Below are 25,609 nucleotides of genomic sequence, written 5' to 3' on the forward strand. Positions count from 1 at the left end.
TGATTACCACAACAGGGTTAGTTAAATCTCTATTGCTTTACATAATTACTGTTTATTTTTTGTGGTGAAAACCTTTAAGATCTACTCTCTTGCTGCTGCTGCTGCTAAGTCGCTTTAGTCGTGTCCGACTCTGTGCGACCCCATAGACGGCAACCCACCAGGCTCCCCCGTCCCTGGGATTCTCCAGGCAAGAACACTGGAATGGGTTGCCATTTCCTTCAACTCTCTTAGCAACTTTCAAATATATTATACAGTTTTGTTAACTATAATCACCATGCTATATATTATACACCCAGAATTTATTCATTTTATCGTTGGAAATGTTTACCCTTTGGCCAATTTCTCCCCTTCTCCTCCACCCACCGCCCCCAGCAAGTGCCTGTTTCCATGAATTTGACTTTTTAAAGATTCTACATATATGTGATATCATACAGTGCTTGTCTTAAAAAAGTGAACAATTTTAGGATCGTTGATATATTTTGCCTTGGTAAATGCATTATTTGTTTTTCTTTGTCCCTGTCCAGTCTTTAGAATCTGTTTTGCGACATCCAGCAGACAATCGCACCCAGATTCGGGAACTTGGCCAGACTCTGATTGATGGAGGAATCCTTGATGACATAATCAGTGAGAAACTGGAGGCTTTCAACAGTCGATATGAAGATCTCAGTCACCTGGTAAGAATGGAGCCACGCTTGAGTGTTGGTTAAATGTTTATGATATGGAGCTGACCTCAAAAACTTATACCAAGGGGAAAAGTTGGTTACCAATGGGGGTGCTGAGGACATTGAAATACTAGGTGGAGAGGAGCAGACTTTATAAGGCAGGCAGAACTTAATGATTAAAAAGTTTTTAATTTTGAGATTGTTGCTACTTGTGAACTATTTAATTTTCTTTAAGGATTATATTACAGTTTTATATAAAGATAATAACTCATATTATCCGAGTAAACATTAGAGCCATTCATTGTCTCTTAGATATATACTCAGAATGTATCAAACATGCATGTTCATATCAGTAAGCAAAGAAAGGAGACTGTCTTTATAGAAGGGATAAGTGGGTATTAGAAGTTTTTAGACACATATTAAAAAATAACTGTTGATGATTAGATCATGAATAGCTTCAAACTTAACCCCAAAGTGCAACAAATAGTGGTTCGATACTATGCATATCTGTAGAACTTTTGTAAACTTTGGAAAAACAGAGATTTATGTATTCACTCTATTTATAGACATTCTGTTATATTTTATATTTTTGTTTATAGGCTTTTTATTGAGTCCTAAAAATGCCCTAAATGTCTAATAAATGGCCCCCTTTTTTTATTGAGGTATAAGTGATATATGACATTTATTAGTTTCAGGTGTATAACATAATGATCTGATTTTTGTATACATTAGAAATTAATTAGAGAAGGTGATGGCACCCCACTCCAATACTCTTGCCTGAAAAATCCCATGGATGGAGGAGCCTGGTATGCTCCAGTCCATGGGGTTGCTAAGAGTCGGACACGACTGAGCGACTTCACTTTCACTTTTTCACTTTCATGCATTGGAGAAGGAAGTGGCAACCCACTCCAGTGTTCTTGCCTGGAGAATCCCAGGGACAGGGGAGCCTGGTGGGCTGCCTTCTGTGGGGTCGCACAGAGTCGGACATGACTGAAATGACTTAGCAGCAGCAGCAGAAATTAATTACCACTATAAGACTAGTTAACCTCTGGTATGATACATAGTTGCAATATGAGGACTTCTGAGATCTAATCTCTCAATACAGTATTGTTAACCATAACCATCATGCCTTATATCACTTCGACATGATTGATATATTTATAACTAGAAGCTTGTAACTTTTGATCCTCGTCACCCTTTTTGCCTACTCCCTGCCCCCAGCCTCTAGCAACCACCAATTCTCTATTTCTATTAGCTTGGTGTTTGTTTTTGTTTGTTTTGTTTTTTTCTTGTTTTTGTTATTTTTTTAGATTCCCCATATAAGTAGGTGATACAGTATTTGTCTTTTACCCTCTGACTTATTTCACTTAACATAGTGCCTGCAAAAGCATTTTCCTATTTTGTCATGTTACATATATAGAAAGAAGTAATTTCCTGCAAGATGCATAAGGTATTAGAAGGACAATTTCACCATTTTGCTAATTATTGTTTATAGTGCAGGCCAAAGTCTTGAAGTAGTGCTTTTATAGTTTGCTCTTTTTCTTGGTGGTTAGAACACAAGGGTTTTCTTATATTCAGCCATTTCTGTTTGTGCTGAGAGACTAATGATTACATTTCCCCTCCTGTAGGCAGAGAGCAAGCAGATTTCTTTAGAAAAGCAGCTCCAGGTCCTGCGGGAAACTGACCACATGCTTCAGGTCTTGCAGGAGAGCTTAGGGGAGCTGGACAAGCAGCTCACAACGTACTTGACTGACAGGGTAGATGCCTTCCAAGTTCCTCAAGAAGCCCAGGTACTGCCATGGTTGGGAGGGTGTTCCAGTCATAAAGGGAGCATCTGTAATCATCTCACCTGCATGGGAACCAGCCCTGCCTGCCATTCAACCCAGAGTCAATGAGAGAGGCTGACCTTACAGGGGAGCATGTGGGTTTGGGGGTTCTCATAGTTTTTATGTGAGATCCTAGTGAATGGCCACCATTTAAAAATTCTAATTTTCTTAGCTATGAAATTGGGAAAATTCTGTCTTTGTAAATAATTGGTGAGCATTCAAAATGACCAGTGCAAAGACCTTCATGCACCATGCACAGAGTCCTACAGTATGGGTGGCCATATTGTTATTATCCTGGAGGAGGAAATGGCAGCCCATGCCAGTATTCTTGCCTGGAAGATCCCATGGGCAGCAGAACCTGGCAGGTTACAGTCCATAGGGCTGCAAAGAGTCAGACACCACTGAGTGACTGGACACACACACACGTTATTATTATGCTGCACGCTGATTAAAGTTTGTATCAGAGTGTGTTTTTACCTGTTGTATGACTCTATGAAACTTAAAAACGACATTCTCTTCCTTTTCTAATCTCTCTAGAAAATCCAAGCAGAGATCTCAGCCCATGAGCTGACTCTAGAGGAGTTAAGAAGAAATACGAGGTCTCCACCCCAGACCTCCCCAGAGGGCCGGACTGCCAGGGGAGGAAGTCAGATGGATGTGCTGCAGGTGAGGAGGGAGAGCAGCTTCCTTTTACTTCTCAGTGTGTTGGGCATAAAAAGAAAATGAGAAAGAACTGATGACTGGGATGCTTTTGGTCTTCTCTGTGATGTGAAGAAGGGGCTGGTTGAAGGCACACTATGTCCTAAGGTGGGCAGCAGAAACAAATTGTTGTTTGGGTGGAAACTATTGGATCTGAATTTTCTAGTTGAGTTGAGAAGACAGAGCAATGTCAATATAGAAGTTCACTTTGTATAAGTCTTTCCATTGACACAGAACCTCCATCAGTACAGGCTTCCCTGAAGGCTCAGTGGTAAAGAATCTGCCTGGCGATGCAGGAGACGCAGGAGACATGAGTGTGATCCCTGGGTTGGGAAGGTACCCTGGAGAAGGAAATGGCAACCCACTCCAGTATTCTTGCCTGGAAAATTTCATGGACAGAGGAGCCTGGCGGGCTACAGTCCACGGGGTTGCAGAGAGTTGAACACAACTACATGCATGCACTCCAGCGGGACTGGTGTGGCTGGTACGCTGGGCAGGCTGAGTCCATGGGGCACAGTAGGACTTAGCCTTGTGATGGAAGAAGCAGACTGACTTTCACTTTGAGCTTGTGTTGAAGGGCATTATGAATTCTAGGTTTTTGAACTGTGATTTTCAGACAGGTGAGAAAATTAATGTGGTTTTCATCATAGAGAGGCTAGCTTAACCTTTCATTATATTTCAGATTGAGACCCTGAGTGTCAAGGAATTCATGACACTGGGCTGTACAGTTCCTTAAGATGATCAGGCAACCTCACAGATTTCTGTTAAGGAGTATTTTTTATTGTTCCTTTATTCTACCCCTTCTTGAAGTATGTGTTATACTAATATTCTCTGCTGAGAGAGATTATCATTCTAATGTGAATTATTATTTTCATTTCTGCCAACAGAGGAAACTTCGAGAGGTGTCCACAAAGTTCCAGCTTTTCCAGAAGCCTGCTAACTTTGAACAGCGCATGCTTGACTGCAAGCGCGTGCTTGATGGTGTGAAAGCGGAGCTTCATGTTCTGGACGTGAGGGATGTGGACCCTGATGTCATACAGACCCACCTGGACAAGTGTATGGTGAGGCCGCTGGGCGGTTAATGTGTCCAGTGGGTTTTCCTGTTGCTAATATGGCTTCATCTAGTGCTTATGTACATGGTTTGTTCAATTGCTGTTAGTCTAAAATCTGCTAAGAATAGGGAAAAATGGTGAAAAACAGGTTAGAAATTTAGAAGTATGGTCCTTTCCTCCTAGGAAATTAGAAGAGATAGGAGAGAGAGACAGCAGAGATTAAAATCAATTAGTACAGTGTAAGGAGATCCAACCAGTCCATTCTAAAGGAGATCAGTCCTGGGTGTTCATTGGAAGGACTGATGCTAAAGCTGAAACTCCAATACTTTGGCTACTTCATGCGAAGAGTTGACTTATTGGAAAAGACTCTGATGCTGGGAGGGATTGGGAGCAAGAGGAGAAGGGGACAACAGAGGATGAGATGGCTGGATGGCATCACCAACTTGATGGACGTGAGTTTGAGTGAACTCCGGGAGTTGGTGATGGACAGGGAGGCCTGGCATGCTGCGATTCATGGGGTCGAAAAGAGTCAGACACGACTGAGTGAACTGAACTGAACTGAAGTACAGTGTAATGAGATAAGGAAACTAAAATAGACATGTATATAACATGATTTAAAAACAAGAGGAAAACATATCTTAATTACAGTATGAAGTTGGGGAAGGCTTTGACAGAATGTGACTAATCAGCTAAATTTGAAAGGATAAATTTGAGTTAGCTAGAAGAACCAGGAAATGGCAACCCATTCCAGTATTCCTGCCTGGAGAATCCCATGGACAAGAGGAATCTGGCAGGGTACAGTCCATGAGGTTGCAAGAGTCGGACACAACTTAGTAACTAAACCACCACCAGAAGAACCATACTTAGAATGAATGTCAGGAATATTGCAAGTACAGCAAATTCATTCTCAAAGAAAGTAAAATTTTAAATATTAATTTATAAAGTTTAAGCCTAAAGTGTGAAAGAAGAAATTATACTTAGAATGGATGTCAGTAATATGGTAGCATAAAAATCATTCTCTAGGAAAATAAAATTTTAAATCAAATCTAAACTTAAGATGTAAAAGAAAAAAATATTTAAAAGACTTTATTACTCTTTTAATTTTGAACTTTAAAATTCAGTTGCACAGAAATTTAAAGATCACGTGCCTGAGTATTCACAGTCTTAGAATTAGTATTCTGCTTGAGAAGAATCATGAGAAAACTGAAGATGACACATGTTAAGAAAAGTCTGGGAAGAGTTCTTTGTGCTTTTCAAAACTGCGATCTCCACATGTCTATTGCATACTGAAGGTTGTTTGATTACTTAAAAACTGGAATGAATGGAAGGATGAAAAAATAGGATGAATTTTTATACATAATATGTGTGCATGTGCATGTATGAATGTACATGCATATTTACTGAACACAGAGATCACCAAAGCAAGCACTGCCCTTGACCTTGTGTCATCTAGTCCATGGCCATGCCACATGGGTGTTTCAGGTCAACACTACGATGAACAGAGATAAGATAACTTGCCCAGGATAACGCTTTTCAGTTTCAAAGCAACGAGGATGAGGGCATTTCTGAATTTGACCTGTATAACTTCAACTTTCTATGGTCATATACATATTGATGTATGGAAGTTTTATATGTCTTTTCATTATATAACTAACATGTGCTCATTGTGGTAGACTTTGTACTTCAGAGAACTGTAAGAAAAAATTGAATCTTAATATTTCCAAATTCCCACAGCCAGAAATAGCCAGCATTAGCTTTTTTCTAGTAATGGCATTTAGGATTTTGAAAAATGTAATTAAAAAAAATGTTAGACTTTCAATTTTTAGTCTTCATGTTTTCCCATTTTTTGTAGGAAAAATGTTCATATTATCAAGTACTTTCCTAAGCCTTTAAAATACAGGTTTGAGCCTTTTTTAAAAGGCAATCTCTATGAGTGTATTTTCTTATCTGAATTTAAAAAATTATTTCAACCTTGATTTCATCTTACTCATTCTTTGAACCAGATCTGAGAGAGATAAAGCCCTTTGATCTCCATGGTTAGTTTTTAGCTGTCAATCTTTGTCATCCATGTTCTGAAATGGTTCCAGTTACCACATTTTCACTAATATGTATAATTTGTCTGGCTCTATTTTTAAGAAACTCTATAAAATTTTGAGTGAAGTCAAGCTTGAAGTGGAGACTGTGATCAAAACAGGAAGGCACATTGTCCAGAAGCAGCAGACCGACAACCCTAAGGGGATGGATGAGCAGCTGACTTCTCTGAAGGTTCTCTACAATGACCTGGGTGCCCAGGTGAGCAGGGCAGGTGCACTGCCCCTCTGTCTCTCTCATTTGTGTATTCTAAAATTTTACTTCTGGGAGAAGAATGCTTATTTGAATTTTATGGCATCAATAATACATGTTTTCATTTATTTCAATAATTTTTATTATATATCTTTAAAAGTGTGTGTTGACTATGAGGGCCCCTCCATTTCTTCTAAGGGATTCTTGCCGACAGTTCAGTTCAGTTCAGTTGCTCAGTCATGTTTGACTCTTTGCGACCCCATGGACTATAGCACACCAGGCTTCCCTGTCCATCACCAACTCCTGGAGCTCACTCAAACGTATGTCCATTGAGTCAGTGATGCCATCCAACCATCTCATCCTCTGTCGTCCCCTTCTCCTCCCGCCTTCAGTCTTTCCCAGCATCAGAGTCTTTTCCAATGAGTCAGTTCTCCGCATCAGGTGGCCAAAGTATTGGAGTTTCAACTTCAGCATCAGTCCTTCCAATGAATATTCAGCGTTGATCTCCTTTAGGATGGACTGGTTGGATCTCTTTGCAGTCCAAGGGACTCTCAAGAGTCCTCTCCACCACCTCAGTTCAAAAGCATCAATTCTTTGGTGCTCAGCTTTCTTTATAGTCCAACTTTCACATCCATACATGATGGCTGGAAAAACCATAGCTTTGTAGTAGTTATAATGGTCATCTGAATTAAATTCACCCATTCCTGTCCATTTTAGTTCACTGATTCCTGAAATGTCAATTTGCACTCTTGCCATCTTCTGTTTGACCACTTCCAATTTACCTTGATTCGTGGACCTAACATTCCAGGTTCCTATGCAATATTTTCTTTACAGTATTGGATTTTCCTTTCACCACCAGTCACATCCACAACTGAGCATTGTTTTCACTTTGGCTCAGCCTCTTCATTCCTTCTGGAGCTATTTTTCCACTCTCCTCCAGTAGCATATTGACCTTATAGACACCTTATAACCATATAGACACCTACTGACCTGTGGGGCTCATCTTTCAGTATCATATCTTTTTACCTTTTCACAGAGTATGTTACTATTAAAATGATGAATAGTTACATAGAAATGTATTTTTAATATTTAATCCAGACTAATTTCTATATTTTCAAAGGCTACAGACATTTCATAAGTTATTATGAGGAAACTCCACAAGTAATAGTCTCTGTATAAACACAGGTTATTGGTCCTTGGATTTCTAGATTGAACAATCCATTGAGAAATGTTAAAAACATCAGGACTGTAATAAATAGTATCAGGAACTTCACATTAATCCAGCAGGATTTAAAATCCTATTCAGAAACATCTATAATTTGGACATTTTAGTGAATCTGTGGGGAAGTTGTTAGGCCCTTTATTGTGAGTGACTGACTTGATCCATTAAGCTTAACATCTTCTCTTATTGAGAATCTCTTCCCTGAAACCAGACAAGCACAAACAAGATAAAACACAGAAACAAATGAAGTGAAACATTCTCATTAATATTGAAAAGCTGTGTTAGATAATATATTAGACCCTTCTGTGATTATTAAATATTAACCAAGTTTCTACACAAGCCCAGAGAATACAAGCTGAAATTTTGTGATCACATTGAGATTACTAACAGTCATACATTTCCTGGGCAATTTGGATTTCACTTCTGCAAGATTAGATTACTGATGTGATATACTGTATACCATTTTTGATACATTGCACATCTGGAACACGTATGGTAAGAGCTTCTTTTTGAGAGAGTTAATTGCATATGTCAGATATTCACACAGTTATTCAAGTCTGGAGAATATATCTGGGATGAAGATATAAATTTTATGAGTCATATGCATAGAGGTGATAATTAAAATTTTCAGTGATGATGAGATGGCCTAGGGAGACGATATATCAATAGAGAAAAAGGAAAAGGTCCTGAATTAAGTAAGTTTTGAGGGATTACATCACTTAGGAGGATATTTGAAGAAGATGAGCTTTGGAGAGTGAAAAAGTTGGCTTAAAGCTCAACATTCAGAAAATGAAGATTATGGCATCTGGTCCCATCACTTCATGGGAAATAGATGGGGAAACAGTGGAAACAGTTTCAGACTTTATTTTTCTGGGCTCCAAAATCACTGCAGATGGTGATCGCAGCCATGAAATTAAAAGTCGCTTACTCCTTGGAAGGAAAGTTATGACCAACCTAGATAGTATATTGAAAAGCAGAGACATTACTTTGCCAACAAAGGTCCATCTAGTCAAGGCTATGGTTTTTCCAGTAGTCGTGTATGGATGTGAGAGTTGGACTGTGAAGAAAGCTGAGCACAGAAGAATTGATGCTTTTGAACTGTGGTGTTAGAGAAGACTCTTGAGAGTCCCTTGGACTGCAAGGAGATCCAACCAGTCCATTCTGAAGGAGATCAGCCCTGGGATTTCTTTGGAAGGAGTGATGCTAAAGCTGAAACTCCAGTACTTTGGCCACCTCATGTGAAGAGTTGACTCATTGGAAAAGACTCTGATGCTGGGAGGGATTGGGGGCAGGAGGAAAAGAGGACGACAGAGGATGAGATGGCTGGATGGCATCACTGACTCGATGGATGTGAGTTTGGGTGAACTCCAGGAGTTTGTGATGGACAGGGAGGCCTCAGTTCAGTTCAGTTCAGTCACTCAGTCGTGTCCGACTCTTGCGACCCCATGAATCACAGCACACCAGGCCTCCTTGTCCATCACCAACTCCCGGAGTTCACTCAGACTCAAGTCCATCGAGTCAGGGAGGCCTGGCGTGCTGTAATTCATGGGGTCGCAAACAGTCGGACACGACTGAGCGACTGAAGTGAACTGAACTGACTGAGCTTTTAAAAGAGACTAAAGTATATATGTATGTGTGTGTTTGTGTGTGTGTGTGTGTGTGTGTGTACCACATTTCTTTATCCATTTATTTATCAGTGGCTATTGTGAATAATGCTGCAGTGAGTATGGGAATGCAGATATCTCTTTAAAATAATGATTTCATTTCGTTTGTTGTGTACCAGGAGTAGAGTTGCTGGATCATATAGTAGTAGTTTCTTTTTTAAATTTTTTGAGGGCCCTCCATGTTGTTTTCCATAATTGCAAACTTGACATCTGCTAAGAAAGTAGATCTTAAGATCTACCTAAGATCTACCACAGAAAAAGGTAACTATGTAATGATGGAGGTGTTAATTAACTGTGGTACTCATATCACAGTGTATATGTGTATAAAATGATTACAGTATACACCTTAAAAACATACATTGTGCCACCATATATTTTATATGCATGAGAAACTACATATAAAAAGGTGGTACGAAGTGTGGTAGTATACCAGAAACGTGCTAGGTCTGGGAAGCCGAAGGAAGGAGGGTATTTGGAGAATGAGTGTAGGTTTTTGTTTGGAATATTACTGAACAAGGCATCCACTTAAAAGCATACATTAGCTCTTTTGCCATTGGGGTCATCACAGAGCTTAGCAAAGATGATTTCTGTGGAATGATGGAGGTAGAAGCCAGAATGTCATGGCTTGAACACTGTATGGGGGATGACAAATGGTTTTGAGAATTTGTATGGGAAAGGTAGGAGAGAGAGAGGGAAGGTAGGGCCAAAGGAGGAAATTTGTGTGTGTATGTGTGTGTGTGTGTGTGAGAGAGAGATAGACAGACAGATACTTGAGTATGTTTCATCCTTGGTGGGAGTGATCCTGTTGAGAAGGAATGTTTGCATATCTAGGAGAGAGAAGGGATAAATGATTAGGTAAAAGATTTACAATTGATACTGCCTAATTTAATATGCAGTACATCTTAAAATGTATTGATTAGATCAGCTGAAGAGAGTGTAAATTGTTATAAGTTGAACTGTAAATTATTTTCTTCCTGGTATACCAAAATCTTTGGTAGCATTAAGTTTTATGATGATTGTGTAGTTGCCTGGGCTTGTCAGTCAGATAAGTATCATAATATCTTTTAACATAATTCAAATATTTTTCTCCTGAAGTCTGCCTTGAGGTGCTATTAATTTAGAGTCATGAATTTTAATTAAACTCCATAGGAAAAAAAATTCATTTTTAAGAAGGAATTGAATAATAATCAATCTTTGAGACATGCAAGAGTAAAAATAAACTTATAGGATGAGTAAGAAGTGCAATCCCATTTTACTTACTAAGAAAACTTGATTTCTATATCTAATAAAGTTTATATTATTTTATATCATCTAAAAAATTTCATCCCATACATGACATTTCACTGTACTACTTATAATATTATCGTCTATACATACGTGTACATAAACGGAGGAACATATTTTCTTGTATATATTGTGTTTGACATCCTTTAAAGTGTCAGCTCAGCATTAGGTTGCGAATCACTTTAGCCTGAACGTACCATTGTGTAATGCCAGTGGTCAGACCAGGCTCAGTCTCATGGTCATGCCGCTCTGCTCATGGCCTTAACCTTTTTAAGCTTCACTGTCCTGTTCTGTTAAGTGGAAAAAATAGTGCTGATCAGAGGGTTTTATTGTATAACATGTGTAGATTCGTTAGTATAATATGAGAGGCTGGTAAATGTCTGTTAAGTTCATTTTGCTTTCTAACAACAACAGTAAGAACAAAATAGTAATAAAAGTTTGTAATCCATAGCCATTTAATGTATTTTAAATTAAGCGGTTAATTGTGAAACATATGATTGTAAAAAATCTTGCTATTTCTCCCTCATGTTGATGTGTGTTTGTTTTTTAAACAGAATCCCTCATTGAGAGGGTTTTAAGACATCTTCTGTTCAAAATGATGAAAGATGACATTAATTGATTCCTTAATCTTGTTGAAGGGACTGGGGCAAGACCTTCGTGTATATATTTTCCTCACTAAAGACTCATAACAACCTTCTGAGGGCTATATCTCTACCAGGGTCACTTAGGAAGTTAAGTGGTAGAACTAAGATGAAAATCCAGGGTTGCCTGACACTTAACCACTACAGTATATTGTCTTCCTGCAGAAATGCAAGAATGGAGTGATTCTAGGTGCCAGAGATAAAGGTTAGGTATGTCTTGGGGGTTAACTATGAATCTGTGTGGATCTTTAGTTCATATTTGTTTCCACCCATGTTCATCTCTCTCGTGTTTTTTTTTTTTAAGGTGACAGAGGGGAAACAGGATCTGGAAAGAGCATCCCAGTTGGCTCGGAAGATGAAGAAAGAGGCTGCTTCTCTCTCTGAATGGCTTTCTGTTACCGAAACAGAATTGGTACAGAAATCCACTTCAGAAACTTTGCTTGGTGATTTGGATACAGAAATTTCCTGGGCTAAAGTAAGTTGTAGTTCAGGTGAACCACGAAAATTACCAGTATAATCTGTGGCATTTTGATCAGAGAAATCTGGGTTTATGTCATTTGTCTCCATTTCTTACTAAATATCGTCTTTTCCTTTTTCCATTCTTTTTTCCACATCTCTATCCTAAAAAAGAATAAGAATACTTTAAAAGCAACTAACTTCAGAAGACACACACACACATGCATTATACACATATACATATAATATATACATATGTGTATATTAAGATAGGGGAAAGATTTATTGATCTATTTTGGCCACACCTCTCAGCTTGTGGGATCTTCGTTCCCCACCAGGGACTGAACCCGGGTCCTTGGCAGTGAAAGTGCAGAGTCCAAACAACTGGAAAGGAATTCCCCAGAAGGTATTTTTATCTTGATGCTGAAGAGTTAAACTCACATGGCCCAACAAAGTCTTTGTAGTCATTATACTTATACAGTGTAACTATCACCTTCAAAATCAGTGACATTTTTTGAGTATTCATTCTTCACAAAGTATTGTGCTGAATTTATTAATTCTTCTATAGTAAGTTTTGTACCAGTAACTAATCTTTCTATTGCAAGCTAATTGCTAACTGTAGAGAGCAGAGAAACAGAATTAAAAAAAAAATCAATAAAAGATCAAAGAATTTTCTCTAGTTCTATATTTACTTAGAAATCACATAGATTAGAGAGTTGATTTGCCAATTCTCTTTTGAGGTGGACAAAGAATTGAATGAAACACGAAGTAGTTTTTCTTTTTTTTAACCAAGGCATTCTCTTTTTCTCAATTCATTTTCTAAGAAGCATATATACTAGAGATAAATGCTGAAAATAAATGATCAGTACTGTGACAGAGCTTTATATAAAACCCCAGGTATCAGTTTTGACTTCTACAGGTGTCGACTTTTGGGGTGTGAAGAGGGAAGTGCTCTGAGGTGGTGTGATATAATTCCTTAATTTGAATGCTCTTTGGAGTTAGCTGTTGTAAGAAACTCAAGATATTAGTCACTAGAAAGAATGTTCTCAGTTTAATAGCTCATGGAATGTATAATTGCTGTGGGCTGTGTGGGGTAAAAGGGATACATGAAGGAAGTGAAAAACACTGGAATTCATGGGTTATGGTGGATGAATGACAACCAAAGGCACTTAACTATATATTTTTTTTAATTAAAGTTTTGTCAAGGAAATATTATCTTTTTTCTACAATACATTTTGAAAGTCATTATTTTTTATTAGTCCCATGAGTCTTATAAGCTAATTGAATGATATTTGCATAGTGTAATACCAAAAAAGAGACAGGAGCAAAAATGATCTTTGTTCAAAGAATACCCTGTTATCATTTCAGTTTTTTTGTAGGCCCATGTAGACATGGAGGCACAAGTATATCTTTTAAAAAGAATTATATCTAGTCTTTCATTACCTTTTTGAAAAGCAGGTTATATCTTTAACATTTTCTTGTATCTGCAAGTGTTTTGTGTCACACATTGGAGATAGATAGCATTTCATTGAATATTTTATTTCTTATTGTCCCATTCCTCCATTCATAGCCATTTAAATTATTACCAGTTTTCACTACTGTAAAAACTGCTGTGATGAGTATACTTGTGGTTAAATCCTAGCATATATTTGTAATTAATTTTCTGAGGATAAATTCTTAGCTCTAAAAATATTGGGTCAAGGGATGTATCCATTTTAAAGCTAATACTGGTTATGAAATTGTCCTTGAGAAATGTTTTACCCAACAGCTGTGAGTGAGAATTCCTACTTGCCTGTTTTAACTAAACTTTTGACAATGGTAGGCAAATAACATGTCTTGGTTATTTAATTAGAACATTTTCCTTTAGCATATAGGCCATTTGTAGCTTCTGTCTCCATTTGATCTTATAATTTGGAGATCTTTACCTGTTACAATTATTAAAGCTTAATATGTTGTATATTGATGCAATTTTTTGCCATCTAGTTTCCTTTCTGTTCTGTATATTTTTAAAACAGTTTTTATGCATTTTTTAAAGAATACAATCTTTTTTTTCCCCCTAATTATTTCTGCCTTTAGTGTTTAGAAAGGCCAAATTTACAACAAAATTACATAATTATTTACTTATATTCTCTTCTAGCTCTTTTATAGTTTCATCTTTTTTACCTTTAATACTTTAATCCTTCTGGAATTTAGTTTGGTGTATGTAATGAGGTAAGGCTCTAACCCTTTTTTCCCCAAATAGTTTGCTAGTTATCTCAGCACTACTTGTTGAATAATTATCCCTTCCTCACTGATTTGACCTGCTCAATTCATGTATTCTTTTTGTCTGTTACTTTCCTTTATTTTCTACTTCACTGATCTGACCCTCTGAAAAGTTCTTCAAGTATTTAATATGTGGTTCTATAATAAACTTCAGCATGTAGTTAATGACAGGATTTCCTGACTTTATGTTCCTTCCTTTGTATATACTCATATGAATTTTAAAATTATTACTCTTAAATTCTTAAAAAAATTCTTTTAAAAACTTTGGTTTGAATTGCCATAAATTTATAAATTTGTTTTGAGGGGAATTGACATCTTTACTGAATTAAGTCTTTTTAGTAACATGTAAATGTCTCATTTCCTCTCCAAATTCCCTCTCTACATAATGCTTTGTAAACATTATGCATATATGCCAAAAAGTTTATTCCTGTGTGTTTATTTTATTGGTATGTAAAAAGTATACTTTTCTTTTTATTTTAAACTAATTCCTTATACCCGGTACACAGGCAATATCAATTTTTGCATATTTAATTTTTAATCATCTTTGTGCACTCACATAAATTCAATTAGTTTTTCAGTTGATTCTTATCATTTTTAAGGCAAAGACAGTGAGTAATGATATTTATTTCTTCTGGAACCATTCACTCTTAAATTCCCACTTAATCTTATTTCAGATTTGAAATAATGAAGATGGTATATACAAATCACAAATTCACAGTACATTCACATCATTAAAGTAAACCAAATGAAACATCAGTACGTAACGTTATCACCAAATTTTTTCAATGTTTTATTGTCAGATTTAAGAACCATGCGTATTTTACAACTCTTCAGTGTATTTCCACCATTATGCTGCTACTGCTAAGTCGCTTCAGTCGTGTCCGACTCTGTGTGACCCCATGACGGCAGCCCACTAGGCCCGCCCCGTCCCTGGGATTCTCCAGGCAAGCACGCTGGAGTGGGTTGCCATTTCCTTCTCCAATGCATGAAAGTGAAAAGTGAAAGTGAAGTTGCTCAGTCGTGTCTGACTCTTAGTGACCCCATGGACTGCAGCCTACCAGGCTCCTCTGTCCATGGGATTTTCCAGGCAAGAGTACTGGAGTGGGGTGCCATTGCCTTCTCCATTCCACCACTATAAAATCATATAAAATTATTTTCCAATGCAAAATTTAAATAGCATCTTCATTCCAGAATTTAATGTTTTTATTCCATAGCTTAAAAATCAGCATTTTCGGTGTAGCCATTTTCTTTACAATAAAATCTGTTAACATAGTTTGTGTACTGTTTAAATTTAGTTGCATGTAATTAATTATTTCTTATAGTTTTTAAAGACTATTGCAGCCAATCAGTCCATAGCCACTGAAGGAATGTAAAAAGTTAATAACTGAAGAGAGCATGGCTGTGGGTATTCTGTTTTTCTGTTTTTTTTCCCCCTCCTTGCTGGAGAAGAACATTTACTTGAGAGAAGTATTTTGATGTCTTTATAAATATACTGGTAATTAATGAGTCCAAATGAGTCTTACATCTTGACTCACTTGCGATTTTTATCTTTCAAAATGTGATTGAATGATGTGAGACTGAATGTGGACTTGAGCTCCTTGAAATGATTTATTTAAATATTATTCTAAAAAGGTACAACAGCAGTAGGGTAGATATGTGCATGCCACTTTTTGATTGAAAGAACTTTGCAGTTTTAATTTTGGAACCCAACATTCTCTTTATAATTCTCTGGTCAAACTTATAAATGTGAGAATCAAGTTATCATAATACCATCCAGAGTATTACCGTTACATAATATGACAATTGCAGAATCAAAGCTTAGACGTGCTACTTTTCCTGTGATGTACTTAAGATGAAATATTTTTTGTAATGTTTATGAACAGACTGTATGTTAAGTTATAGGGCTGTTCAGTTCAGTTCAGTCACTCAGTTGTGTCCAGTTCTTTGCAACCCCATGGAGTGCAACACGCCAAGCCTCCCTGTCCATCACCAACTCCCGGAGTTTACCCAGACTCATGTCCATAGAGTCAGTGATGCCATCCAGCCATTTCATCCTCTGTCGTTCCCTTCTCCTCCCGCCTTCAGTCTTTCGCAGCATCAGGGTCTTTTCAAATGAGTCGGTTCTTCGCGTCAGGTTGTAGTCCTTGCATATAAATATAGCGCATGTTAGTTGTTTCCTGTAGTAGTCAAGGAGATAAATTCACTATGAATATTTTAGAATTTTGAGTTCTGGGGTAGTTCTGCTTCGCCCGCTTGTACTTACTGAAAATGAAATTGATTCTTTATATCTAAACTTATGATGCAGATAATTATTGGTGTGTAATAAATTTATACTTAAAAAGAAATGAAATAATTACCTTTCCACATCTAAGATCATTACAGTCTTTGGTATTCATATAATTAAATAGTTAATTTTTATTTGAAACTTAAAAACTCTCATGTTAGCAAGTTGGGGAATCTTGTGCAGTTTTGACGTGTGTAAGCAATCTAGGGAGTTGTATATATATGGAAGAAAAATATTTTAAAAGTGAAGGTTGTGTAAACTTTTATAATGTTCTGCAAGATCAAGTGGGTCTTGGAATTTTTATTTTCTAGAATATTCTGAAGGATCTGGAAAAAAGAAAAGCTGATTTGAACAGCATCACAGAGAGCAGTGCTGCCCTACGGAACTTGATCGAGGGCAGCGAGGCCGTCTTGGAAGAGAAGCTCTGTGTGCTTAGTGCTGGCTGGAGCCGGGTTCGTACCTGGGCTGAGGATTGGTGCAGCACCCTGATGGTGAGTTGCAGCAAGAGCCTCATGGCGAAATCGTTTCTCTTGGGAATACGTGAAAATGAAGACAGTTTGGATTGGAATTCCAAAGCCTGTTTTCTGTTTGTCACAATAATGTTTTGCTTGTGAATTAATTTCATTTAGACTACATTTTATCTTTTGCTTTGAAAAGATAATAACCAGAAAGAGTTTAAAGTACTTCATTTCTATTAAGTAATAAACCATTTGTGATATACCTAGAAATACGTACTTGAACATCTTACTAAATGTAACTTATTTGCTACATTTAAATGACTTAATATTGTATTTAATTTTCATACTATTATAGACTATATATATATATAATGTTTGTAATGTTCTAAAATTGGTGTACTAGTTAAGGGCACAGGTTCTAATATTGGATAACCCAAGTTAAAGTTTTGACTATAAACTGGAGGACCTTGGTCAAATTACTTAAATTAAGCATTCTCTAAATCTCAGTTTTCTCATATGTAAAATGGACATTATTATAATTTTTACCTCATACAGTTTTTGTGATTATATAGTATAAAACATGTACTGCTCTTATATAACTAAAAACAATTTTAGATATTATTATGATAATTATAGTAATTAAGTGTTATATGCTATTAATCTTTGTTACACCACTACACAATTAACTAGTATTTCATGAAAATAGTGACCCTCTACTTTCATAATGTTTTCTGTTTCTCTTGTATTAATACTAGCAATGAATACTATGTAGCAGCATCACCGTCTCCTCCCTCAAAAAGAGTTCTCATCTATAAATTATTATTTCTTCAGATATATCTGAGATAGGACTTTTTCCAAATTCGTAGAATTATTGGGTAATGGATAGAAACAGAGAAGAATAAATTATCATGTGTTTCAATATTTATTGAAATCAATCAGAATGTGTAGGGCATTGAAGTTGGTGGGCTTACATCTTGACCTGTCAGATTGATATTCAGAGTTCATCTACAACTTACTATCTTCATAACCTTGTGTTAATTACTTAATTTCACTAAGTTTTAATTTCCCTATATATAAAATGGAATTAAAAGAACATATCTAACAAAGTTGTTAAGTGTTGAATAACAAATGTGAAATCTTGGCTCATAGAATATGTTCTTTAACTATTTTATACATTCATTTTTATTTTAACTAGTTTTATTCCACATTCTCATGGTCCGTCCTTCTGTCTTCTGCAGTCTGTACCTTCTAAATTCTCCTTTCAAATAATATCTTTCTATTTCACTTGATTTATCTGCTTTGGTCTGATGTTTATCAATTCTTAATTAGAATCCAGACCACTGTCAAAACTTTACTTATGTCATTTATTCTCATTTTACTTTTCAATGATTTATTTCATGTTATAGATTAATAATTTGCTTATTTTTAAACTTCCTTCATCCTATAAAATATATTTCCTAAAAGTTGTTAATTTCATCATAAGGCTTCTGCACTCTTTTTGATCACATTCTAAATTCTTGCTTTTGCCTCAGGAAGTCTGCCCTGTTTTAATTGGTTTAAGTGTTTGCTTCTGTTTTCAAATTTATCTCTCAATCACATGTTATATCATGCTTCAGGAAATATCACTGTGGTCTATGCCAAGTGTCATGTTAAGTGCTGATGGTACTGAGGTGAAAAGACATGGGCCCTGCCTCAAGCACTCAAGCTTTGAGTAGGCAAAATCTATTCAAGCATATTTGAATTACTTTTTTACTAGTACTTCCTTAAATGCTGCTGCTGCCTTAAATGAGTTCTTAACTAATATGATCCAGGCAGGCCAAAAAGATTATTTGTGATATATGAATGAGAAATAGGGATTAAAATAAAATGAAATTTATAAAGAAACTTTTTGCCTTTTATTCTTCAATTTTTCATTATGTTGAGGTCTAAATTAAAATAAAAAAGTACCCAACCACAGCTGTGCTTCCTTGGTGCTCAGACAGTAAAGAATCTGCTGGCAATGTGGGAGACCCAGGTTTGATCCCTCAGTTGGGAAGATCCCCTGGTGAAGGGAATGGCTACCCACTCCAGTATTCTTGACTGGAAAATTCCGTGGACAGTGGAGCCTGGCAGGCTGCAGTCCATGGGATTGCAGAGGCGGACATGGCTGAGTGACTAACACTTTCACTTTTACATCTGTGCATTTTTTGGAATGAGATTTATCCATTGGGGAAGAGCTTTGCAGGAAGGTAGAAGTTCTTCTTGAAATTCAGCATTACTTAGGTCTTTGAAGACTTTTAAAATGTCTTCGAAGATTATTGTCTTAATTATTTCATATGGTTGTATCAGTGTTTTATTAATTCCTTTCTAGAACCATCAGAACCAGTTGGAAATATTTGATGGAAATGTTGCCCACATAAGCACCTGGCTTTATCAAGCTGAAGCACTATTGGATGAGATCGAAAAGAAGCCAGCAAGCAAACGGGAAGAAATTGTGAAGGTAGCAGGCATAGAGGATCAGTAACACTTTTGAGAATGGAAGGTTTAGCTGTCACCTTTCTCTTGAGGAATCCTTCAAGTTACTTGTACACATGTGCTTTTATGTTGGTGGGATAAACAGAATGAGTCTTTTTGTTTGTTTGTTTGTTTGTTTTTTGGTTTTTGTCTTAGCTAAATTTTTGTTCCATTCCTCTTAGATAAGAATTGGCATCTGAAAGTGCCACATTATGGGATTGTTAACATAATTTTTCCATTGTAATTTAATAAGCTTAGGAAACCAGAAAATACTTCTTCATTTTGTCATGCTGCATAGTTGAATGCTGCATTGTTAGTTAACAGCAAAAGTGCTTGAAAGTGCATGAAAAAGTTATTTTTTTCATGACTTGCAACATTTGGAAGAAATTGAAAGTTTCTTCAATTTCTTCAATTTATAGAAAGTTGGAGCAGAACTGACTTCATAATGAGTATATTTGGCTTTCATTTCTTGGTGCATATTCTCCACCGACCCAGCTTTTTAGAGGGATCAGCTGTGAAAAAAAAGATAGTACACTTTTTCAGAAGTGCAGTATGGCAGACTTCTTCACTTTGCTCAGCTTCTTGATACCCTTACTCACTGGTGATAAGCAAAGAAGAAATTTTTGTCTCGGGGACTCCAGAGTCTCAGAAAAGTGCCAAGAGTAGCCCTTATTCTTTCCTGTGTTTTTACATTTTGTTTCAAAGTTGAAGGTCAGACCTAACTTTTAAGAATTCCCCCTGGGAAATCTTTTCTATCTACTGCTCAGGCCCCACCAATCCTTCTTTGGAACTCTCTGACACATCAGACACGGATGAACAGTTGAATTCTGGGTTACAAATATACTCTTGCAACATTTTGCAGACATTACTGAATGAATCTGTTTTCCCCTTCATGTTGTTTATTAATGACAGGAATCACTGCATAATTAAAGATTTGATGAGGAACCTGCAAACAATAAAGAATGTGTCTGTTGGCAGCAAAATAACAATTATTTCAGGTCCTTTAGACGTTACAGAGCTTTTTCACACTGAATGGTTCATATGAAACAAAACCATTTTAGAGTGTTTAATTATGCGTCTATAAAACCTTTAAAGAATGAGATAGATTCCTTTCTTCACTACATTTTCCTTATTTCCAGGACTACATTTTTAGTGAATTTATTAAATTTATTACATTAAATCACTAACATATGTTTAACATAACCTTTAGACAATTTTTTCATAAAAGCCAAGACCTATCTGCAAAGTGTTTATTTCTTTCTGCTTGATTTTTCTTAAAGGGAATTTCAAGAATCGCTACACAACTAGCAAAATTTGAGACAAGCCGTGGCTGGTGGTTGTTGTTGTTGTTTTTTAATGTGACAATCAGATTTAGATGCAAGAGAACACATTCTAAAAGTTCCATAGTTAAGCTGATGTTCTCCTGTTTCTAGCTACATACACTAATTTTAAAACTTCCTCAAACTTCTTATTTTCTCTCAGCCACCCTAACAAGTAAGCAGATTCTTCAGAGCAGTGGATTAGGCTCCACGTCTTAGATCATTGAGTGCCTTGCAGTATCCTTCATTCTTGTCAATCACCAGGAACATCTGCAGAATTTATAGACACATACAGATAAGCTCGTACTTCACTCAACATGTACTCATAGCCATACTTCTGAGAGAATTCCAGCACTTTTCAAAAACTTACGAATGAAGTAGGAATTGAGGCAGGTATTTGCATCCCTTTCTTAGGCCTGAGAATGAATTTAATGACCATTATGAAATTAGCCAGAGGAAACTGCATAATGTTGTGCATTTTAGTTAAAAACTAAATGGTAATATTCAACTCCCTTCCAAATCAGTTTACCTTCACCAAGGGAAGGGGGATGGCGGTAAACAAGATTTCTAGGGGGAAAAGAAGTTAAAGTTTGTTCCTTGCTACTTAATCTTTTATCAGCCTCAAGAAACTTCGAAATTCTTAGAATAAGATGGTTGAGGAAATAAATGACACAATAAATCTTATAGACTATTCAATTATGAAGTAAAGTTTTATATAAACTAGGAGTAGTTTAAAGTGCTTCCCTTATAGCATGAATGAATCTCTCTCTCTCTCTTTAAATATATGAACAGCTCTTATTCAAACTGATGGTACTGAAGTCTCTTACTAGGAGTCTCAGACATTTGTTTAAGCTCCCTTTACTTCCCAGTTAACACTGCACCCATGTTTGATGTCGATTTTTCCCATGTGATAATTTCATGCTTTCTTACAATTAGCGTTTACTCTCTGAGATGGATGATGTCAATCTCCAAGTACAAAATGTCCGAGATCAAGCTGTTGTTTTGATGAATGCACGTGGAGGCTCAAGCCGGGAGCTTGTAGAACCAAAATTAGCTGAATTGAACAGAAATTTTGAAAAGGTCTCTCAACACATCAGAAGTGCCAAAGTAAGTAATTATGTTTTTATATAAAACTATTTTCTTGTACATATGTAGCTGAATGGTAGGTAGTTATATGGTGCTAGTGCTAAGTTGCTTCAGTTGTGTCCGACTCTTTGTGACCCTATGGAATGTAACCTGCCAGGCTCCTCAGTCTATGGGATTCTCCAGGCAAGAATACTGGAGTGGGTTGCCATGCCTTTCACCAGGGGATCTTCCCCGCCCAGGGACTGAACCCACGTCTCTTACATCTACCTGTATTGGCAAGCAGGTTCTTTACTGCTAGCGCCACCTGGGAAGCCTCAATTATATGGTATATACAACAAAAAATTAAACGAAAATGGTTTTATCACTTTTCTTTGATTGGAGCATTTGTTCTTATTTATGATTGTGCAAATGAAGGAGAGATCTAAGAAGTTAGTATTAAAGATAATAACCCATTTGAGAAAAGGATTCAAGTATTGAAATTATCTAAGAGGAAGGGTCCTCATTTTTGTTGCTAAGAGTTGGACATGACTGAGTGACTTCACTTTCACTTTTCACTTTCATGCATTGGAGAGGGAAATGGCAACCCACTCCAGTGTTCTTGCCTGGAGAATCCCAGGGGCAGGAGAGCCTGGTGGGCTGACGTCTATGGGGTCGCACAGAGTCGGACACGACTGACATGACTTAGCAGCAGGAACAGCAGCAAATATTCTCTAACTTTGCTTTGTTTTGAAATATCTGATGTTGTCGTTTAGTCGCTAAGTCCTGTCTGACTCTTTGCAACCTCATGGACTACAGCCCACCAGGCAGCTCTGTCCATGGGATTTCCCAGGCAAGGATACCAGAATGGGTTAACCATTTCCTTCTACAGGGGATCATTCTGCCCCAGGAATCAAACCTGGGTCTCCTGCATTTGCAGGCAGATTCTTACCACTGAGCCACCAGGGAATCCCAAAATATCTGATATAATAGGCCAAACTATCTTTCATAGCCTAAGAATATATTTAGATTATTTGCAACTTAAAGAAAACAAACAAAAATCTTGCTTTAATTCTTGCCTTCCTTACCTTGTGACCTAAGCTTACTTATTTAGTCTTTTCAGCAGGTCTGTGGGAGATTTTTCTACAAGTGTAAAAGAGTAATACAGGAGACATAGGAGGTGGATTGAAAGAAAGTACGAAGAAAATGATTATTTTTCCCATAAATAATTTCTGTTAACATTTTGGCATGTAATTCTATTCTTATATGTATGTGATATTAAAGTATCAAAATTTTTATATTGTTTTGTGTATTCTCCTTTGACAAGGTTTTTAACAGCTATTCAATTATATGATCTGTTGTGGTTTTTAAGTCAGTTTTCCACTTTTATTGTGCTTTTATAAATATTGTCTTGTTAAAATTCTCTTACGCATGTCTTTTTGCTTGTCTCTTAATATGCCCTTAGGATCACTTTGTAGAATTCCTTGAAATTGTTGTGAAAGTTGTACATATAACTGCTGTAAATAGATTTTTCCAGAGAGGTTACTAGCTTCCCCATATTCAGTCAACACTGCCAGTTTTCCTGCATTTCATTTTATTAAAGTTGTTACATTGATTTTGGACTTCTCCAGTGGCTCACTGGTAAAGAATCTGCCTGCATTGCAGAAGATTTAGGTGACATGGGTTCGATCCCTGGGTTGGGAAGATCTTCTGGAGACAGGGCATGGCAACCCACTACAGTATTCTGGCCTGGAGAATCCCATGGACCAAGGAGCCTGGTGGGCTGCAGTCCATGGGGTAGTGAAGAGTCAAACACAACTGAAGCGACTGAGCGTGCACACACATTGATTTTAGGCACGTCCATATAAACTATTTCTATGTAGATATTGTCTGAAAGTACCACATTGAGAAAGGTATACTTTTGTGAAGTTTGGGTATCACAATCCAAGGGGCCCTGTACTGGAGAACATTAATTGGGAGTCATTCTTCGTGATGTTCCTGTATTAGGAGGTGGTCTTTCTTCCTCTCTGTGGCCAAGGCAGGGGTGGCTTCTGGGTCATGGCACTGTTTCCTAATGTGTTTGTTTGTGGTCCTAGAATGCCCCTCACATACTCTAGGCAGTCAGGGTCACTTGCACACTACTTCACATCTGTGCCTGGAGTTTGGAGAACGTGGTAATCAGAGACACCCAAGTTGGTAAAATTATTGCTGTGTGAGTGAATAAACTAAAGTCAATTCAAATAAATTCTGGTTCTTTTTTGACACTGATTAACGGTGAAAGGTCAAGTTAAGACCATCTTTTCAAGGAACGTTTTTCCCTCCACAGTTGCTAATTGGCCAGGAACCGTTATCATATCCGTGTCTGGTCACCGGTGAAGCATTTGAAGTTGGTGTGCCTTTCTCTGACTTGGAAAAATTAGAAAGTGACATAGATAATATGTTAAAGGTTATGGAAAAACACTTGGAATCCAGTGATGAAGATGAAAAGGTTGGTTCAAGGAGATTTTCAAAACCATGGTGCTGTCACTTTTCTTCTGTGTTAATCACATCTTTACACTAATGATGTTTACCCAGATATCTGCCAAACATGGTAGAACAGATTTAAATGTGATTTTCTGCAAAGTGTCAAAGTGAGATTTGTCATGGGATTTACACAATATCTTAAAAAAATAGACATATTTTCTGACGATAGTGTTATCTTAGTGCTATTTAACTTCTAAACTAGCAGTCTTTATGAGCTATTTTAACTTCATATATGAAATATTTTAAGAAAAACACAAACATTTCTTGTGTATCATGCAGATAAACATATGTTGACTATACTGTACTTTGTAGGTTGGTTCTGCTTGGAACTGATAGTAATTGACCTTGTGCTTTTTCCTTTTGAGTAATTTATGTCTTTCAAACATTCAGATGGATGAGGAGAGAGCCCAGATTGAGGAAGTTCTACAAAGAGGAGAACAAATGTTGCATCAACCTATGGAAGATACTAAAAAAGAAAAGATCCGTTTGCAGTTACTACTTTTGCACACAAGATACAACAAAGCTAAGGTATTGTCATGGGGGAGATTCTTTTCCACTTTCGTAACTTTTTCAGCTCTTGCCATTCAGATGTTTGATGTTGCAAATCAAATGATTTCTGAAATCATTTGAGAAATGATTTATCAAATCAATGAGACCTCAAATTAATGATGTCTCAAAACAAACCAATTGCAATGGTATTTCCTTCTCCTTTCTAGTGTGTATTGCTAGATAGGTTTATATTTTTGGATGAGACAACACTAAGAAAATAGAAACATAAAACTTTATTATAGGACATCCCTTTTGGATTTCTGATAATGTTTTAAACCTTTGGGGTGTGACTTCTTCCTTCAGTTTTGTATTTTATGTGTGGAGGTGTTGACCACATTAAAAAAAATTCTAGTTTACAAATAACTAAATTTGTGACATTGATAAAATATGATTTATATTCTAGAAAAAGATTCACCACCAGCTCCCTTTTCAATGGCCATCTTTGCAGCTGCATTGTAAATATGCTGGTGTTCCTTAGAGGTCTGTTAGGTAATCCTAGAACCAGTTTTCGTTGATGATGTTGGAATCTACGAGAAGATGTCCCCATCTGTTTATACTGCTGCCTTGTAACAGGTTCCAAGTTGAACTGGCCGTCTCACTACCCCGAACCTGTTTCCTAATTTATTCCCTATCTTAGTTATTTTTCAAAACTATCCATTCTCAAGGTAGAAACCTCAAAATCTTCTCAATCCTTTGCTGTTCCTCATAGGCTTTGTTCCTCACACCACATTGAGGAAGGATTAAAGCCAGTATGTCCAAATGAAATAAGATACGGGCCTGAACTGGCAGTTGAATCCAGTTCTGCCAGTTACTTGTTTTATGAACCTGGAAAAGTAACTTCCTAAGTCCTGTATCCCTTCCATAATTCAG

At 36.8% G+C, this 25,609-nt stretch overlaps 1 protein-coding gene across 16 annotated transcripts in view; it reads left to right on the forward strand.

Annotated features, from left to right (window-relative positions):
• UTRN (utrophin) overlaps window positions 1–25,609 on the forward strand; it is a 556,162-nt gene that overhangs the window by 197,797 nt on the left and 332,756 nt on the right. For all 16 annotated transcript variants that reach the window (XM_086318195.1, XM_086318199.1, XM_086318196.1 and 13 more), the window contains 11 exons: window positions 525–674; window positions 2,291–2,452; window positions 3,026–3,154; window positions 4,075–4,248; window positions 6,376–6,531; window positions 11,638–11,808; window positions 16,647–16,826; window positions 19,144–19,272; window positions 21,542–21,712; window positions 23,994–24,155; window positions 24,581–24,718. In XM_086318195.1, the coding sequence (XP_086174321.1) occupies window positions 525–674; window positions 2,291–2,452; window positions 3,026–3,154; window positions 4,075–4,248; window positions 6,376–6,531; window positions 11,638–11,808; window positions 16,647–16,826; window positions 19,144–19,272; window positions 21,542–21,712; window positions 23,994–24,155; window positions 24,581–24,718 (1,722 nt within the window). The remainder of the gene's footprint in view (window positions 1–524; window positions 675–2,290; window positions 2,453–3,025; window positions 3,155–4,074; window positions 4,249–6,375; window positions 6,532–11,637; window positions 11,809–16,646; window positions 16,827–19,143; window positions 19,273–21,541; window positions 21,713–23,993; window positions 24,156–24,580; window positions 24,719–25,609) is intronic.

This window comes from Bos grunniens, chromosome 9 (genome assembly GCF_055505025.1).
Source record: "Bos grunniens cultivar Pamir isolate PY7600 chromosome 9, Bosgru_T2T1.0, whole genome shotgun sequence".
NCBI lineage: Eukaryota > Metazoa > Chordata > Mammalia > Artiodactyla > Bovidae > Bos > Bos grunniens.